Source organism: Heliangelus exortis, chromosome 3 (assembly GCF_036169615.1).
Source record: "Heliangelus exortis chromosome 3, bHelExo1.hap1, whole genome shotgun sequence".
NCBI classification, from domain to species: Eukaryota; Metazoa; Chordata; class Aves; order Apodiformes; family Trochilidae; genus Heliangelus; species Heliangelus exortis.
Window position 1 is genome coordinate 15248954 of NC_092424.1, and position 18802 is coordinate 15267755.

General features: G+C 41.1%; 1 protein-coding gene across 1 annotated transcript in view; it reads right to left on the reverse strand.

Annotated features, from left to right (window-relative positions):
* The window catches only part of MOCS1 (molybdenum cofactor synthesis 1), a 29768-nt gene extending 11171 nt beyond the window's left edge, over positions 1–18597 (reverse strand). The window contains 5 exon segments of the mRNA XM_071739385.1: positions 1048–1109; positions 5898–6062; positions 10810–10977; positions 11695–11827; positions 18410–18597. Coding sequence (XP_071595486.1) covers positions 1048–1109; positions 5898–6062; positions 10810–10977; positions 11695–11827; positions 18410–18547 — 666 coding nt within the window. The 5' untranslated portion in view covers positions 18548–18597.
* Between the last annotated feature and the right edge of the window lie 205 nt (positions 18598–18802).

The window sequence follows — 18802 nt, forward strand, 5'->3', positions numbered from 1 at the left end:
AGTTTTTGCATCCAACCTAATTAAAGTTGTTAAAGCTGCCTTGCTCAATGGATAACTAATAAAAGCTGGGTAACAAAGGCATTGTCTTACCCATCCAAGATAGGACACTTTCTACTGTCTAAAAAGACAGCTCCACTCCCCAGTCCTATCTTGTATGGCTTCTGTAAAAATTCTGGCAGGGTTCCTTCTCTTACACTCTTTATGGCAGATCAGAGGCAAATCCCAGACCAGGAATTGTCCACAGTACATTTTACAAGCATATGCTTCAGGGTAACTATCTCCACCTTCCTCCAAAAAGAGGTTAAAACCAAGTTTTCCCCACATTCCTCATAAACAATATTTACATTGGAGCCTCAGGTCCTCTGTGCTTTATCTGCAGAACAAGAGATAACTGGGCAGCTGCTAAAACACTCCTTGTTAGCAGGGCAGACTTGTTTATCTGAGCATCATGTATGACGATTCTTAACATCTTTCAGAAAAGGCTAAAAACCAAGTCTGATTTCAAGCATTTTTCATAGCTTTATAGCCTACCACTTACACATAACAGACCTTCCAAAACACTGGTGAAAAGGAAGGGAACCACAGCTGCAGAATTGCAAACAGCTGAATTAGGGTGAAGTGGTGCATTACAGCTAAGTTGATCTTCCTGCTCCCCCAAAGGAGGACTCCATTCCCCTCTCTCACACATCAGGGTTTCCTGTAAGCAGCTGAAGGAGATAAATCAGGAAAAAATTAATGTCCTTCTGCAGGGTTGTTTTCTGCCTGTTAACTCCCTTGGCCAAGTTCACAGCTGGGTCAGTGCCAAATCAATGGAGGGGGTAAGAAGCAGCAAGCACAGAGCAGGAGCAGCCTGCAGCCAGGCAATCAACAGGCTGTGTGGCACTGTGAGTCTGTACCCTCGGCTGAGCAAGGAGAATTTTTCTTTCATTTTTCCAAAAATCATTCATGGGAGGGAGGATAACAAATTCTTCATCAAGTGAGTTGTAAATTTTATCACCCTTTTCGGTAAAATACAACAATTTCAGAGTAAATGAACACTGGCTTTACCTTAACAGGACGGTATTCAAGTTCAGTGGCTTTGTGGATTCCTTCCATTACCTTGTGAAAACCTAACATAAAAAAGGAATAAAAATTTATGTTTCTTCTTTAAAAGTGGAATGCAAAAGGAGGTTATTAAATACAAGACAAAAAGATGACAATTAAAATTTCATCTAATTCAGTGGACAGGGCTGCAAGTGCAAAGATCTGCTAGTAAAGAAACTTCAGTACTACACAGTACCCCACACAGGCTACAAGTTTTCCTGTGGTTAAGTCACTGAGATATTTTTTTTTAACTGGTATTTTGGTAATCAAAAATACTAGAATGCTTTTCTGCATCTTTGAACACCCAGGTAGCATTAGCATATGATTTTCCACTTCCCTGTACATTAGCTTTTTCTTGTGTTATGTTCTTCTTTAAGGAAGTGGAAAGCATTTGTGAAGTGCCTACAGAACCAGTGAAGAAATAACAATATTTATTTCATAATAATGACATATGTCATTACTAAAATGGAAGAAACTCTGTGTTCTGAGTCAGAGAGTACTAAATGAATTTTAAAGGGATCTTTCTAAAGTGTATGTGGAGGGGAGTGAGGTTAGGAACAAAAACTTCTCGATTCCTTTTTCCACCCTGGCAACAGATGTAATTGGCTTCTCAAAGCTACTGACTATCCATTAGTTTGAAGATCACAGGCAGCATCTTATGATATCATCATTTTTATGACTAAGCATGTGAAACTGGTGAGCACAATGGAGGGAGAGAGGTTGGGTGTAGAGAATTTAGGAAAGCAATTCAGCTGGCCTCTGACCCTTGAAAACAAATTAAAGATGTCAAAAACTGCAGAGACTTCAAGGAACGAGGTGCCCAGCCTCACCCTACCACACTTCTCAGCTGCTCCCAGACACAGAGATATAGTTAATTTATGGCAAGCATCTTCATCCCTATATGTAACACTTAAATTCAGAAGAAAAATAATGCAATTTTGGAATTCTGAAAGCCTTTAAGAATGCCTCTTAATCATATAATTGAAGCCACACCTTCTGTCAACTTTAAACAAAGCTCTTTCATCATGGTATCAATTTTAGATTAGACACATTATTCCTTCCCTGCCACACTCACCAGCTGGCAGAGTAGCAAGGTGATAGCAGTAAGAAAAAGACAGCAAGCTGCCAAGATCTGAGGGATGCATTGCTGGCTGTGCTCAGCTGCCAGCTGCACACTGAATTCAGGTATGAGACAAACACCATATGAGACTCAGTTTCTTCTTCCAAAGCTCAAGTCTTCATCAGTATATACTTGACACATGCTAGCAAAAGGATAATATTTTCCAGGAGCTTGTGCTAACAATCCCTGTACTGTTCCTAGCCATATATTTTTCGTGTAGGTCTATCACCTTCTTTTCCCTATCTCCTAACTACTGGAAACTCAGATTCTCTAGTGAAGAGATCATACCTTCTGTACCAGAAGAAGGAACTTTACCAGAAATAAGCAATAGTGCAATAATATTCTGTGTATATATACTTAGTATTGGATGTGCTTAAGATCAAAAAGCAAAGGAGAGATGTGAAACTTTCACTTAACTGCTTTCTGGCTGATGAAGGCATGATTGAGCATGGACACAGGAAAGTAGAGAATGTTAACCATTTTATAAGCTGCTCCTAATGCTAGTCCTAGCTGCAAAATGAGAGGTGGAGGGACAGTGGCATAATTTGCAAGAAACTGTTTGAAATTATGAGCTGTCACCTTGTCCTTCACCACCTAACTTGTTCTTTATGTGCCCACGAAGCTCACGTCACAGCACTGGTGGTTGCTTTCATTCCAATTAAGCAAGGCTGAATGTAGCAACAGAGATAATGACACACTGCTGTAAGGTAATCAAAAACCTCTGCAACAGGTCAGAAAGCCTTATGTGCAACTTCAGGATTGCAAGAAGGTGAAACAACTAAAACAACCAGGAAGCAATCACCAGCAAGCAGCAAATCAGAAACTCTGCATGTTTGAATACCTGCATGCTTGGGCTCAGCTCCCTGTAGAGGTATGGAACAGAATTACTGCTTACAATACATCTAACTCAATGTCCTTCCCAGTTCTGCTTCTTACATCCTGACAAATTTGCAACAAGAGTAAAGTTTAGAACAGCTATCAAAAATCTCTAGAAACAACAACAACAACAAGCTATTCTGATTAACAAAAACTATGCACTTGTTTCCACTAAAAGATTTTTTCAGGAAGGGTGATTATTTATAATAATAATCTCTTAAGGAAAAAAATAATAATCTGTAACTGCATTTCATATTTTGATTCTGTTTTCTGTTTTTGCTTTCCATAAGGAAAGCTGCTAGGAGTTCATTTGTACTGCCATTCTTATGAAACATCCCCTCTATATCAAAGTCCTTGTGTGGTAATGGAACAACAAAAGAAGTAAAAGCAAAACATTTAAAAATATTAGAGCAGAAACAAACACTGGATGTCATTGTGTCAGGAAATACTGCCAAGGCTCAGATGTTCTCTAAGTTATTGCTCGACACTTAACACAGCAAGTCTTCTCCTCTTCCACTCAATGAAAAATTTCAGTATTTTCATCATTTTAGATTTCTTCTGAAGCATAACTCTAGACAACTTGAAAGCACAGAGAACCTTAGACACATCCAGAGCAATCCTATGCTGGATAATGCTTCCAAACACTTCATCCCACCAAGAAGAAACGTTTCCAGCTGATGTGATTGAATTACAGTACAATATTATCCTAATTTCCTTGTACTGAGCAAAAAAGAAAGGTCAGACTGAGAAACAGGTTAGATTGGCTACCTACAAAAAAGTACTTTTCATTTGTTTATCCTTTAGAATGTGGTAGGTGGAAAGAAGCAGTAATATTATGGTCATCTAATGTGCGGCCTCTGATCATCTCACAGTCATTTCCTCTGTTCCATTTGGGAATAAAAACAGGTGTAATGCAGGTCACCTGTAGCAAAGATACAAAATTCCTAAAATCCTAGAATGAGTTTCCAGAGGAGCAGAAAAGTTGTTTCCAGGTTCCATAATCAGATACCACCTTTAGTTGCCATGGGAGATACCAGCCTACAGAAAGCCTGGAGAAGTCTAAGACCAGGAATCCCTCTCACCTTAATAGAGCTATATCTTGGTGCCTCTGGAACTGCCACAGGAGACAGGGTAGCACAGTAGGGCAGGTACTTTATTCTCTGCTCATTCCATACTTGGAAATCTATTAAATAAAAACCCCTCAATAACAATAGCAAAGTATTTTTACATAATTTCAACCCTTAGCAAAAGGAAAAACAAACAAACCAACCCAAACCTCAGAATTCCTATTTTTACCTGGTCTCCATTTAAAAAAAAAAAAAAAGAATTATCTATGATTTGGAACCTTTATTCTCCTCCTTAAAAATACTTAGTCATAGAAACTTCCTTTTCATTCTTAATGCTATTCAGCTGAGCAACTTCTCCCTCTGTGGTTGAAGACCCTCTTTATTTTTAAATGAGGAAGACTGGAAGAGAGCATTTATATAAATAAAAGTTACCCTTATCCCCCAATAACTCTGAATTTACTTTATGAGCAGCACATTCCTAAGGGCTTCCAATCAGATATGAAGAGCTGTGGCCATATAATTCAGGAAGCTGGAGGATCAGGTCTGCCCCTTCAGTAGCTAAGGAAGTGAATGTCAAAAACCAGGTAATATTCAAATGCAGAGAAGAGAAGGAAAGAGCACAGTCAACACCTGTTTGTGATTAGATACTCCCAGATACTTCTCTGGAAGCAGCTGTGCCATGACACAACCAGACTAATGCAATAGCCCATGCTGGAAGGCTTAAAGCTCCAGTCAGATTTATGACAGGAGCAGATTCCTGCACCATGATGTGGAAACCTGAAGAAGTGCTCCCAGAGAGACTGTAGACAAGGACACCTTTCTGCAACCGTGAGCATAACTTCAATTTAATACCGGAGTGATTCAGACTTTGCAATTCCTTCGCACAGCATCCCAGATTTCTAAATCCTTGCCCTAGGTTTACCTTACGTTGTTGCACCATCTAGTGGCTACTTGGAGGTTTTGGCTGAATTAGAAGTTCACAGACCGCCAAGTTACATTACTGGGCAGAAAGAGAATGATACAAGATGAATACGTTCTAGGCTGTAAGGAAGGCCAATCATGAAGCTGAACTTCAGGATGAGCTTTAGAATTCTTTTAAACAAGAATCTGAATCTTTTAAACAAGAATGCAGTAAACACTGTACACATCCAAGCATTTTTGAAACTTTGCTTGGAATTGTTCAGAGATTCAGAGGAAAGTTACAAAGCTAGACCCCTCCTCAAAAGACCTCGGGAACAGTTTATACTTATTTCCGTTAAAAAGTAGCAGAGGTAGGGAACATCATTAATGACAAGTGAGACCACTGCCAGCATAGCCCAACAGCTTCCAGAAACTGCTGCTATTTAATACAAGAAGTTCAGTTCTTGTGGCATCTCAGTCCTCAGCTGCTATAGCAGGAACATCTCTTTTTTGAATAGTATTAAAGAAGAGCAGCAAACAAGACCAAAACAAGATCTGGAGTCCTCTTGATATCCATGACTAACCAGTAACCAGCCAGTTACTGGCAGCTGTAGTCACAGTCCCACTGACTGTGGTGAGCTGAGCATCTTCTGCTCTACCAGTTACAATTCAAGGGGCTCTGCCTGCTAAGAGTTGTAGAAGGAAGAGAGCCACTATCAACTAAGCTTGTCTAGATGATGGCTAGTAGCCTCAGAAGGATAGCAATTCACTCCCCTCCCAAATCAACCAAGTGTGAAAGAGATACCACATAACTCACAACATTAGTGCAAGTAGTAACACAGTTGCCTTACCTTTCCTCCGGACAATGAACTCAAATTTAGCTGGAACCAAAGTATCCAGGCTAATGTTGATGGCATTTAGTCCTGCCTCCTTCAGTCGGGGCAGCAGTCTGGCTAGGTTGATCCCATTAGTTGTGACAGCAATGGTTTTCAGCCCTTCTAGCTTGTACAGTTGGCCTAGGAAAATAAAAAGAACATTTTACAGGAAGTAATTCACCTGTAAGTTACACATAATGCCCAAAAGACGATTTGTGAAACAAAAAAAAAAAAAAATCACTGAGTAAGGAAAACGTGGACAGTTCAGTGCTTCAGCCTTCTTCTGGCTGTATTGGTTTGAAAGACACATTTAAGCACAAATTCATTTCAAAAGGTATGAAGTAGTTTCTTGCAAGAAAAATTGGCAGTAGAGGATGTTGAAAATGCACAATAATTTTGTTCTTAAATAGCTACTTTATTGTTGGGAGAAGGCCTTGTGACTTTGTTTACCTTCATTTCATCAACCTAGCTTTGCAAACTGAATTCCATGATCTGCAATAACAATAAAGAGCAAGCCCTCCCTTCCACACCTGACACCTGACACAGGTGCATTTATCTAGCAACATTTATCCTACTATGCTTTTAAAAAAAACATTCTAACCCAGAGATTAGAATGCCAGCAGTACTGATTCTAAACTGCTGAAAGAAATACCACATACAATCCTAATTAAACAGAAAAAGGTCAACATTGCAGAGAATCCAAGGCAACAATATCCAAGGGACAAACCACTTGCACTTGACAACTGGAATATTTTCATTACCCGCAGTGGCAGCCCAGCCAATTGAAGAGGGCTTATGCAAGACACAAAAAATGACTAACAAAAGAAAACCACATAAGAAACAGTTAATATAATGAGATGAAGATTTAGAAAATAGCTGGCTTCTCATAAGCCAAATGCAGAAATCCTCAGCATACCAGATCTCCAGAGGGCAGGCTTTCAAGCCTCCAGTTATCAGTACAATAACAAATAGGGGGAAAAAAACACCAAAACATAAAGCACTTGCAGAAGCAGAGCTGCAGCAAAGTAGTTTTCTTCTTTTATTTTTCTTCCTCCCTTCTCTCATAGCCTCCACCCTAATTAGTTAAGAAATATTTGAAGAACCCTTACTCTTGAGGCAGCTTTAATTACAGCACAAATATTTCATAGTCCCTCCTTCCTCTGCTCATGTTGATAAGAGCTTTACATCTGCTTTATCTCATTTCCCAGCTATTCTCAAAATATTCACCCTAAACTGAGCCCAAAGCTCTGGAATGGGACAAGCTGCGTCACACTAAATATGCTGAAGGTTAAAGCAGCAGCACTTTGCAACATGTCCTGTAAAGGACAGCTTTGGAATCTGATGTTGGGTTGAAAGAGCTATCTTTAATAAGAGCTACATTTTTCTGGCATTAACCTCTAAAAATCCTTCCCACTGACCAGGAGTAAACTCCTCCTAGAGGATGAGTGCTATTGGCCCAAGTTTGTCTAAGATTTTTTAACACAAACTACCACTAGGAGCCAAGTCTTTGTCAGACCATCAGATACACACTGCAGACAGAGAATAACATAGGAACAGCACCACTACTTTTATTTACAGCCTCAGAAAGCACAAAATGCTCAACATCCTAACAACAGAGGAAACAAAAATGCTACCTGCCACACTTCATTGCTAGAAACATAAAATGCATACAGGTATTGAATAAAGCCAAAGCCACGCTGCAGCCTAAAATAGAAAAATGGTAAAAGTAATTGATTAGGTCAGTTTATGCAGGCAGCAGCTATTATCAGTGCATCCTCTTCCTCATCAGACAGGATGAGATTCAGGATATGAAAAACTAGTAAGTGGAACCACCTGTAATAACAAATTGGATAGAAGCCAACTGTGAGAAATTATGGATGGAGGTTTAACACTAACACAAGTTTAAAAGGACCAGTTAGTGCATTCTGCCTTAGTTGTGCAAGCTAGGAGTATTACTTTTTTTTTTTTTTTGGCTTGTTTACCTCTAAATTCAAAAGGAATTAATGAGATTTTGCAACTTTGTAACTCATCGCATACCTGTACGGTGTCTGTTTGCTGACCTTTGGTCACTGATTTAGCAACAATCAGGAGAAGGCAAGGCAACTCATAAAACCATCAAGTAGAACAGGAAGAACAGATGCCATGATTCAATAGCATGAAGCTAAGAGCTTATATTCCAGGCTCAAGCCATCATGAAAATGTTTACATTTAAGTTTTCATTTACGATCAGGAGCATCTTCTTAAATAAAGAACTTCCTTACATATTCTACCCTGATCATGTCCTCAGATGCACTTCTCCTTATTGAGTCCAGAAAAGGTGTGTACATCTCCTAATACATGAATTAACAAGTCTGTCCTGCACTACTTCACCCTTGAAATATGAATCTTGGTTTTAAAGTTGCCCAGCCATCAGTCCCTGCCCCATGGAAAAGTTTTGTCAGTACAGATGTGTAGTTCTCAGACTATCACATAGTTTCTATCTGGTGCTAATTTAAACTTTGAGTATCCCAAAGGAGATGGATTCTATATTCCACTACCAGCTGCTTCACAGGAGTCTCAAATTTATGTTTTCAGCAGTCCATAGGACATGATTTAGCTTTCAGCAAGTGTTACTTGCACTCACTGAGTAGACTCACTAACTGAGCAGACTCAGTTTATGCAGGTGCATACATTACAAGACTTGAAATAATCTAAAGAACTGTAGCAAGTGTCTAAGTAACATGGTCCCCTACTGTAGCTTCAAATCACATTTGAATATTGAAACTACAAAAAAATTTGAGCTCGAGTATTAGAAATACATGGTAACAGAAATCCAGCATTTATATATTTCACAGCCAGTTTAAGAGAAAGGTTTGCTGAAAACTAATCTAACTTAAATCTCAATCCTATCAGCACCTGCGATTTTGTAGCCATCTTCTATAAATCACCTAGAAATCCAGCTTAACTTTATACCATCCCAAAACAGCACATTTTGTTAACATGGCTTCAATAGAGGTGCCTAAATCAAGACTGCAGAAGACATTTTTGGGCTCGTTTTCCCAATGAATTTTCCCATAGTTATTATCTGTCATCTATTTAGTTTTAAGACTTTTATCTTGATCCCAAACTTGTGGACTATAGAATAACACCAAAGTCAAGACAAGAAGTGTTTATAGACTTAATTTGCCAATGTTCAAGATGCCTTAGAAAAACCCAGCTAGGCCAGTACAAATTCATGACAGAATGAGCTAAAGCAACAGGACAAGGTTGCATTAGGCCAGGACACAGCCTTGTGCAGGACAAGGTTCAAGGCCAGGTTGTATGGGGCCTTGTGCAACCTGATTTAGTGGAAGGTGTCCCTGCCATTGCAGGAGGGTTGGAACTAGATTATCTTTAAGGTCCCTTCCAACCCTAGCTATTCTATGATTCTATGATAATCATCTTAACATCCATTACCTTTGCCCTAAGATCACTATTCTCATGTTATCCATTAAAATTATCACTATGAATCTATCAAAGTTCAGCTGTGAACAAGAACACAGGCTGAATAAGGACAGTGGTTCAAAAAGATGTCTCCCTCTTTCAGCCACAGAAATAAAACTTTTGAGAATTCTATCACTACAGTAAAATAAACAAATAAAAAGCTTTCTGTCCTTCCAACAACAACACTTACTTGTAACAACACAATAATTACTTTAGTGACCTCGCTACTCAACTTCCAACCTCAACATCAGAGTAGCTGCACCCAGTACAGAAAGCCATCAGCTACCACTGATTTATCAAAAAGGTGCATGCACTAGGAAAGAAAGTTCTGCACTGAACTGATGACAATATTAATTTAAAATAATTCTCATGTCAATAGTATATGCTGAACTGTAAAGCTTTATAAAATGCCCTAGAGAATGGCATTCCAGAATTAAAAAAGGATTAAATTAGTGCAGTTTCAGGACTCCTCACAGTCAAGGTTTAAGAAGACCCAAGCTCACTGTAGCCATATTTTTTCCACCTATAAACAGGTCAGTTCTACAAACTACACTGCTCTGCTTCTTCCTTTGGGAATGACCATAAAGTTCTTCCAAATCCATGCCTCCACCAAAAAAAAAAAAAAGTTTACTACTTTAGGACCTTCACCTTCCATATTAACCCTTTCCTCAGTACTTATAAGACTACACGAGCAGAAACAGACAAGTCCAGATACCTATGCTACAAAGTGCACCCACCTACATGGCTTTAATCTGATTTATTGCTATCCCACAATGTTATTAGAATGTCCACACCATATGAGACTTTGGACGTGGAAAAAAGTACCTGGCTCAAGAAAAACAAACACAGTCAGTCAACACAATATGAATTGAAGGAGACAGACTTCTAAAAATTATTCTGTAACTTATCTTCCATTGAAGTAATAGTCTTCATCAATAACTGTAAATATATAAGCATTTCCACCATTCCTTTTTAGACACAGAGAAGTGGCATCTGTTATTGAGGAAACAAAACAAAGACACAAAAACACCCTCCCCCCAAAAAAAACCCATAGAAAACCTGTCTTGTTTGTAAGCATGTATCTTTTGTTCCTCTCCAGTGAGGACCTGTTCATATCAATTACTGATTTTTCACCCCAAGGTTTCACTATTGCAAGCTATTGTAGTAGATGTAAAATATGAAAGCAATGCTAAGTTTAGCTGCTACACTATGAAGAGACATAAGCTCCATCCAAACAGGAGAGCAGAAATTGAAGTTTTCTGAAAGGAACTATCTTGCATTTCACCATGCTGGGAATAAGCACTGTCATTTAATGTATAATTACTCTTCAGGTTGCTAGACTGTATTAGAAGCAATTATAAGTGTAGTTCTTGGGTCCATTTAAAGCAAGTCACATTGAAACACAGTTTATTTATTGGGAACTTACCCACAATATCAACCACATCAGGACGGATAAGTGGTTCTCCTCCTGTCAGTCGGATCTTCTCTACACCTTCTTTCACAAACAGCCTTGCTAGGGTGATTATCTCCTGAGCAGTAAGGAGCTCTGATTTAGGGGTCAGCTGAACACCTTCCTCTGGCATACAATACTGACCTGAAACAAAGAATACAGAAATAATATTGATGAGGCAAAACACACCATGTGCAGCTGTCTTTAATGGATATCAAATAACTGCTTTTCTGAAACACAAATAAGACCATACACCAAATCTTACAAGCAATCCCAATCAACTTCCTGTTTTGCTTCAGAAGAAAGCCCAAGACTCATTTGGTGGGTTTCAAAATTGGATACATTGCAATGAAGGAAAAAATTATCTCACCTCTCCCTAACTTGCATTCAGAGACACCAGCCTGAGCTGGCAAACACCAGGATGTTGCCACAGGGATTCAAAACTGGATCCATTGCAATGAAGGAAAAAATTATCTTATCTCTACCTAACCTGGATGCAGAGACACCAGCCTGGGCTGGCAAACACCAGGATGTTGCCACAAACTTTGTGGGAATGCTTATCATGCTTATCACACACTTTGGATATGGCTTTCAAACATCCACCAGCACCATCATCCAAGCCACACCAACTCTGATGAAGACACTTCCACCCATCTCTGTCAGATCCCTAGGCTTGCTCCTGCTTTCCCATCCTACCAGCAGCTCAGGCCTACATCAGTCTCTCTCTGCCCTTTACCATTACTTTTGAAGACAGGAAACAGCACCAGGGCCAAAGCAGCAGCAAGTATCCTAACTCAATTCCTGGCTTTTGCACAATAGGGTGCATAACAGCTTTGTGCAAGAAAAGAAGCTGCCACTTACACCTGAGGTTGCACTTCTCAGTCAAAGAAATTCGCAAATAGTTGTGCTGACGCCCGTAGCTGTCTGTCAGAAAAGCAGAGAAGGGAGCAGTGTGCTCCAGGAGAAAGCGTCCTCTTCCTGAGCTTTGCAGTTCCTGTAACAAAAACAATCAAGTGATCAATATTTGACTACTCACTCTATCAACTTGCTGTATAAATATTAACTTTGAACTCGACTAATAATTACTATTCCATTTTTCTCCACAGGGACAAGTGCACAAGAAAAATCCATGACTTGTCATTATGGTCAAATCCAGCCATTTACTATGTTTCATACCCTACTTAATTCCATGGAGTTGTACTACAGTGCTCCCTGTGCATTTTAAGATGCAGCCTGTTTGCCACAGGTGATTCAGGCTTTTTGTGAAGAAGAAAAGGTAGATTTTTTCAATTCCATGTCTCTTCACTTTCCAGAATCAATGATCCAGGACTGCCCAATCTCACTACAGATAAATGAAATCATATAGAAGGGTCCCTCCTTGTACTTCAATGCAAAAGAACTAAAAGTTGATGAAACACTGCATCTCTGAGTGCATCCTTACCAACTTTCAGATGCAAGACATAACACCTTGTTAACTGCAAACCCAAATTATTGCTGTGTAAAATTATGTTTCATGATGTCTGTTTCAAGAACATTTCCAACAAGGTCTTCTTGACTAAATCCACACAACAAAATACTTCCAAGAATCTTGTCTCAGTGAAAAGATGAAAAATCATACAGGGCAGAGTGGGACTGGAAGAGAAATGTATAACCCTGTAGATGCCTGCACAAAAAGATTTAGAATTTTAATATGTTTTATTAGCTGTCATGAAGAGAATATTAAAAGTTATTTCTTTTACAGTTCTGGGTTTTTTTAGATCACACCAACATATTCTAGAGCAACACAGTTTTCAGGAAGTACTGAGTATCTGCCCTCCAAAATGAGAGCTGATGACTTTAGGTATAAATGAAATATCCCAAAGCAGCAGCTGATGCTGGAAATGAATACAGCTCAAGTTTATGACAAGCACCTTTAAAATATCACTACAGTCACCAGAACACCGTTGATTATAGCTGGGTCTAAATCCTTGGAATCCCATTGTCTTTAAAAACCCATGGCTTTCAAATTACCATCCTATATCTCTATCTTTCTACACCTGTAAAGCACAGCTGAATCCACTCTGTTCCTTTTGGAAAGTATTTCAATGATGTCAGTGAAACATCCAGTTTCACTGACACTGAACCAACACTTATCACAGTATGGCAGGAAAGCCAAAGTTTACTAAAATACTTTAATCATCTGGTGGATACTTGGTTCAAGCACTATATAGAAACATTCACAAACAACAACATCTAAATCCTAAGTGTGTTGTCTTTATATCTACTATATCACAGCTAAACTAGCACCTGATACGAGGCCAAAATTAATAACTGACAGAAGTCAGCTGCATAGCATCAGAAAATAAAACAAGGAAAACAGGATCAAAGTAATTTAAGGAGCTACCTTCACTGCATCCTTGGTTAGTGAACCATACGTGGACACTTAATAGCCAGCTAAAACAAATACAAAAGAAAGCTAAAAGGCTCCTGGACACACCCTGAACTTCATCCACGGTGAAAGAACACATAAGAAACCATTCCTGGATACGTGGTGTTCACAGAGTTTAAAGTGAGAAGAGAAATGATCAGGTGCAGAATTGTGCCTCAAGCCAAAATGATGGTGGCTGGTTTTGGTAGGCTGCAGCAGGAAAAGGATTAAATAAATCTTAGATATAAACTTAAGATGTAGAATGAGGAACTGGACAAAAAAACCAAACAAACGACAACAAAAAAACCAAACAACAAAAAACCCCACCAGACCAGCTAGTTTTCAAACTGCTTAGCTGAGCTAAAGTCATGATTTCCACCTAGTAAAAGCAGACCTGTGAAATCTCCAGACATGCTAGAATTGGTAAGAATGGGAGGATGCCTGTGGGATGGCAGAAACACACAGAGCAATGGTCATCATCTCCCTGGCTCTGGTCATTACAAGCAGTAACCACAGGCATTAATCCTGCCCAGTACTTCCAAGCAGCCCCAGCAAGAAGACTGAAAATGACCAGCAAAAATGTCAAAAACCCACGTATGCTTCTCAAAATATTCTGAAAGCATTTGTAAGAAAGATTTGGGAGTGGGTGGAGAGAACAGGCTCAGTGATCAGGTCAGCCTGGAAGCAAAGGTTACCTGGGAAGAGGCCCCAGTTTCAGCCATCAGCACCTGCAGAGATTTTAACTCCAACTGTGCTAACATCACCGCTGCTCCTAAACTTACAAGCAGGAGCAGTCTTTCTTGGCAGCACAATCTTTCCACCAGCCTTCAAACAATCCACTATACTTCTCGATATAAAAAGCTTCAGGGTTAGAGAAGATGAGATGATCTCTAAGAACATCCCTGGCAGTGGCAGGGGTTAGAGAAGATAAAGGAAATGTGAAGTGGCTGATTTCAAAGCACAGAAAGTGTCTGTTTATCCCTGATAAAACAGCAGTGCTGCTTTCCACATAACCGCTTTTCTGCCAGAAAAAAAAAAAAAAAAAAAAATCTCTTTCAGTTTCTGTTTTAAAACTGCGACAACAGCAGAGTGCTGAGGGGTGCCAGACCAACACTCCCTGGGCCTGGTCTTCCCTCCCCGTGGCACCAAAGCTGTCACTTGTCACCAAAGTGACAAGAGCTGTAACACATCACCCCTCCCCAGCCACACCTGCTCCTCATACTCACACATTCGTGCATCTCCCTCGTCTCCATCATGCAGAGGCAGAACAAGTCATCCAGTATTTAATTGCCTCAGGGAAATGCTCCAGCCCGGGCACCTCCACCTGGGATGATTTTTTTGGATTTTTTTAGCTTTACTTTCCCCAAGAAACCTCAGGTTGGGAGCTTGCCTTGTTAGATGTCCTGGCTCTGATGCACTTACTGTGAGAGCTGCTCAGAATATAAGAGCCCAGCCAAATGTGCAGACTTCATTTCTGCTTCCTCCTCAGTTAGAAAACTCAGCCCTGAGCAGATTAACACTGAAGATATTTTAAATACTATCAATTAAAAAAAAAAAACAAAACCCACAAATATTTTGTTCTTGAAAACTGCACTGCTTTCTGGCCTGATGAGGCTTCTGATGTTTTCCTTCCTATTATTTTGGAAAGGTGTTGGCATTTGAGAGGAAAAGGAATCCAAGGCTTATTAAAATTCTTTTAATCCTTCTTGTAGGAGCACTCATCTCCTGTTTCTTTCTCAGTAAGTCATTTTTTCACCTTTTTGAGGACCAACCTCCCTTATCCAGTCCACATAAGTCAGAACTGTACAAAACTCCTACCTCCCCATTTTTAAGTTCTCATTACAGGAAGGAAAGGAAGAGAAAAGTTGTACTCCCTGGTGGAAGTGAAGCAAGAGAAGAAGACTTTAATGATTCCACCTAATGGATGCCAAAATGGATGCTGTATACTTTATTTTCAAGAACAATAACATGCTTAAAGTAATTTCCTATTTTCAAGAAGCCACCACTGGAGTGGGATGCAGTAAACAGTGGTTCTGTTCCTCATCTGCCATCCATCTTTACAGACAAGGAAACTAAATTAAGAAGATTTAGTGAAAGAATAATACTGTCCTTCATTAATTACTCTAAAGTGTTAAAATGGACAGGACACAGCAGGCAGGCGGTGTCCATATTTGCTCTCTTGCTGCAAAAATAGTGTGCGTTGGGATGGGAAAAGGAAAAAAGTTTCCAAGAGCTACTAGAGATTCTTTCCATCAACTTGTGTACAGAGATGGGTTTGTCAGAAAGGAAGAGTGACTGGAGATGGAATTTTTAAGCTGTTAGTTGAATTTCTGTCCAGTTTGATGTCAGCAAGGAGGAATCAGGAGACACCCATGAGGAGTTCAGAAGCATCAGCTTAAGTTCCACTGGGAATGGATTCTCTATTAACAGAACTGCCACTGCACCCAGCACTGACTCCTATTTTTATCAGTTTCACAGAGAAGGCCAGATATAAAAGATGTAAACTCAGCTGCCTTCCTGGTAACACAGGCCTACAATGAAGCACTCTCTCAGGTAGTTGTGTAAGTAGGATCTTTCCAAAGGGAAAGAACAGGGTGAGGTTGGACCTAGTCACTCACAGCCTGTGTGAGTTATTGAAGCAGGGAGAAAGCAAAGGCTGCCTGCTACAGTTCTCAGTCTACAGGGAAAGGATTAATCCATTCCCTGCAGTTGAAAAAGATGAGTGGCTGTTGGTATTTTAATGTATTGATGCCCAACCACATAAATTTTTCACTCAAAAGGGACAGCTATAATCCCCAAGTCCCCACCCCCCTCTCTCCATAGCTGACAGGAGAATCTTCTGTGCACCAGAGGAATATGCTCTGTCACACAGTGTGCTTTATGTGATCCATGAAAAATGTTTCACTCTCCAGGCTGTCAATCCTATGTTCTATACTAGTGCTGAAAGAATGAGAGCTTAGATGATTGCAGCTAGCAGCTATGTTTTGACACGCTGTCAGCCCTTTAGACCTGCCAATTCACCTATGATTTCCAGAAGGACTCTTCTAACAAAGCAGCAGAAATGAAAAGTATCACCAGAGGTATTAATAACCAACAGGAATGCCACAAACTGGCAGATACTGGAAAGACTCAGTTAAGCACAAGGAGGAAGAGAACAGAGCTGCCTATTTATCAAGCTGGAAATCAAGTACTATACTTTCTCTAGCCTTCCACCTTCACCTTATCCTCAGTGATATTTTTGCACTGTGAAACAACATTGCCTGGAAAAACTTCTGGACAGGCCTTGGGGACTACTACAACCTGATATGACACTGTTAGTGCTGCTCCTCCATCTGCTAAGTCCTTCAGTCCCTGCAATCCTGTTTGGTTTGTGCACCAGCGCTGCAACCTCCCTGTAGAGCCTAACACTGCTGCACCAGCATCATGGACACAAATCACCAGAAGCTCTTCTGTTTCATGCCTCATTTGCAATGTGTTACATCTCTGTAGAGATGTGGTGACAAAATGTCCTCACTCAACCTGGAAACTGGACAACCACAGAGGCTGAAATGGGTCTAAGTAGGCCAAGTGCCAGAATGAGGTCTGAGCTGAGAAGTCCAAAAAAAATATTTTTCTGAGGGCTTGGCAGCTGGTGCCCAGCAGTTGACCCCAAAGAGCATTCTGTTCCAGCTTCTGAAACACAGAGCCCTGCTCAGGGACTTTGACCAGCTACCCACAAAATGGAGCTCCAGAGTTTCAAACATGACCAGCCAAGAATAAGGGCCATATGAGGTCTTTCTGCACAAGCTGGGCTCTGCCCTTTATCCCAGTGGTGAAGATTTCTTTGAGGCCACAGAAAACTTCAGGTATTCTGAATTACAGGACCTACATGGACAGGTAGGGAAAGGTGTATCAGGGTGCTGGAGATTTTTACTAGAAATGGTACAACCAGAGCTGCCTTTTTTTTTTTTTTTCTAAAGAAAAAAAAAAAAAAAGTTAACTTCCATAATGCTATTACCCTCAAGATGCTCTATTTTTAAGAGTCCTCTCATTTTCCTCCTTTGTTTCAAAAAGCTAGAGTTTCTGCAACTGAACTTACAGTTTATTACCAAAATAAAAATTATAAATTATTTTTCCTACTGTACTGGAAAGTACATAACTTTGTAGCAGAAATATATAATCCTATACAAGTATTTTTTTATTCAAGAGTATAATTTGAACATGTATCATCATGCATACGAGATGGCAGGAAGGTATCAGACTTTCCTTTGTTAAGTGAATTATGAAACAAATACTTTCATGCTCTAAGACAGTAGGTTTTAAGAAAAGTATTCCTGAAGGTATGTAAAAACTGCTCAACTTATAGAAAGCCGTTAATAGTAATGCTGATCAGAATTTGTAAGTAAGTTCATGGTTTAAAACAAAACAAACCCAAAAGAAACTCAGTATCCTTTTTAGGTTCTTAAGCCAAGTCAGCATTCAATAAACCAACTCACGAACCCATTTGACTATCTGTAACTAAATAAGTGGTAGTGAAAGCAATCACTTCTCAGGATGCAAATTGTCACTAATGGCTTTAGCTTATTTTCTGCTTGCTAAAACCAGCCATGCAGTTGCAAGCAAATCAATAAACCATGTCCCTGCTGGGATGACTCTACAGGTCATACCTGCTTTGAAACCGAGGGTGACATTTCAACAAACCCAGGACACAGAATTATATATGACCACGTTTTGCTCACTCCCCCACCGATTTGTACACTCAAGTTATGCTGACCGTACAAATTACTTTCCCAGCCTGGGACAGGATGCAAAATTAAGCATTTCTACTAGAAAGCAAGCGGCAGAGTTTGGGTCTCACTCGTCCCAGCAGATCCCCGCTGTGTTACCCCCAGCTGCAGACAGCTGTGGAAGGGACCCCCAAACCCGAGCGGGAACCCCGCGGGGCGAAGCCTGGGCGGCTCCAGCACCCCTCAAGCACCTCCCATCAAAACAATTGCCTTGTTTTTTAACAGCAAGGCACCGGCTCGGGACTGGAAATCCTAAAGCACTTCCCGGCGCCCCTCCCAGCACCGGCACCCTCCCGTTACCGGCCGCCACCATCTTCGGTCCCGAACCCTTCCCCTTCACCCCGCGGCACCGCACCACCCCCGCAGCCCTCCCCTGCCGGCTCCCCCCGGCGCCCTGCCTCACCTGAGCCACGGCGGAGGGAGCCCTGACGGTGACCCCGGAGCTGCAGGCACGGCCCGGGGCCGCCCTCAGCGCCCGCCGCAGGACCGCGGAGCCACCCCGCCGCCCCCAGGCCGCTGCCGCTGCCACCGCCACCGCCATGCGGGGGGCTCCGACGCCGCCACCAACCGCGCACCGACAGGCGGGGGAGGGAGTCTGGGGGGGGGGCGGTGGGCAGGGAGCAGCCAATCAGAGCGGCCGCAGCTGCTCCGCTGCACGCTGGGAGATGTAGTCCGCCGCCTTCAGCCTTTGCGGAAGGGCGGAGGGCGGGAGGGCGCGGCTGTCACCGACCCGTCCCGCGAAGGGAGGGGCTCCCGGCGCCCCTCAGCAGCGGTGAACGAAACCGGAGCTGACAGC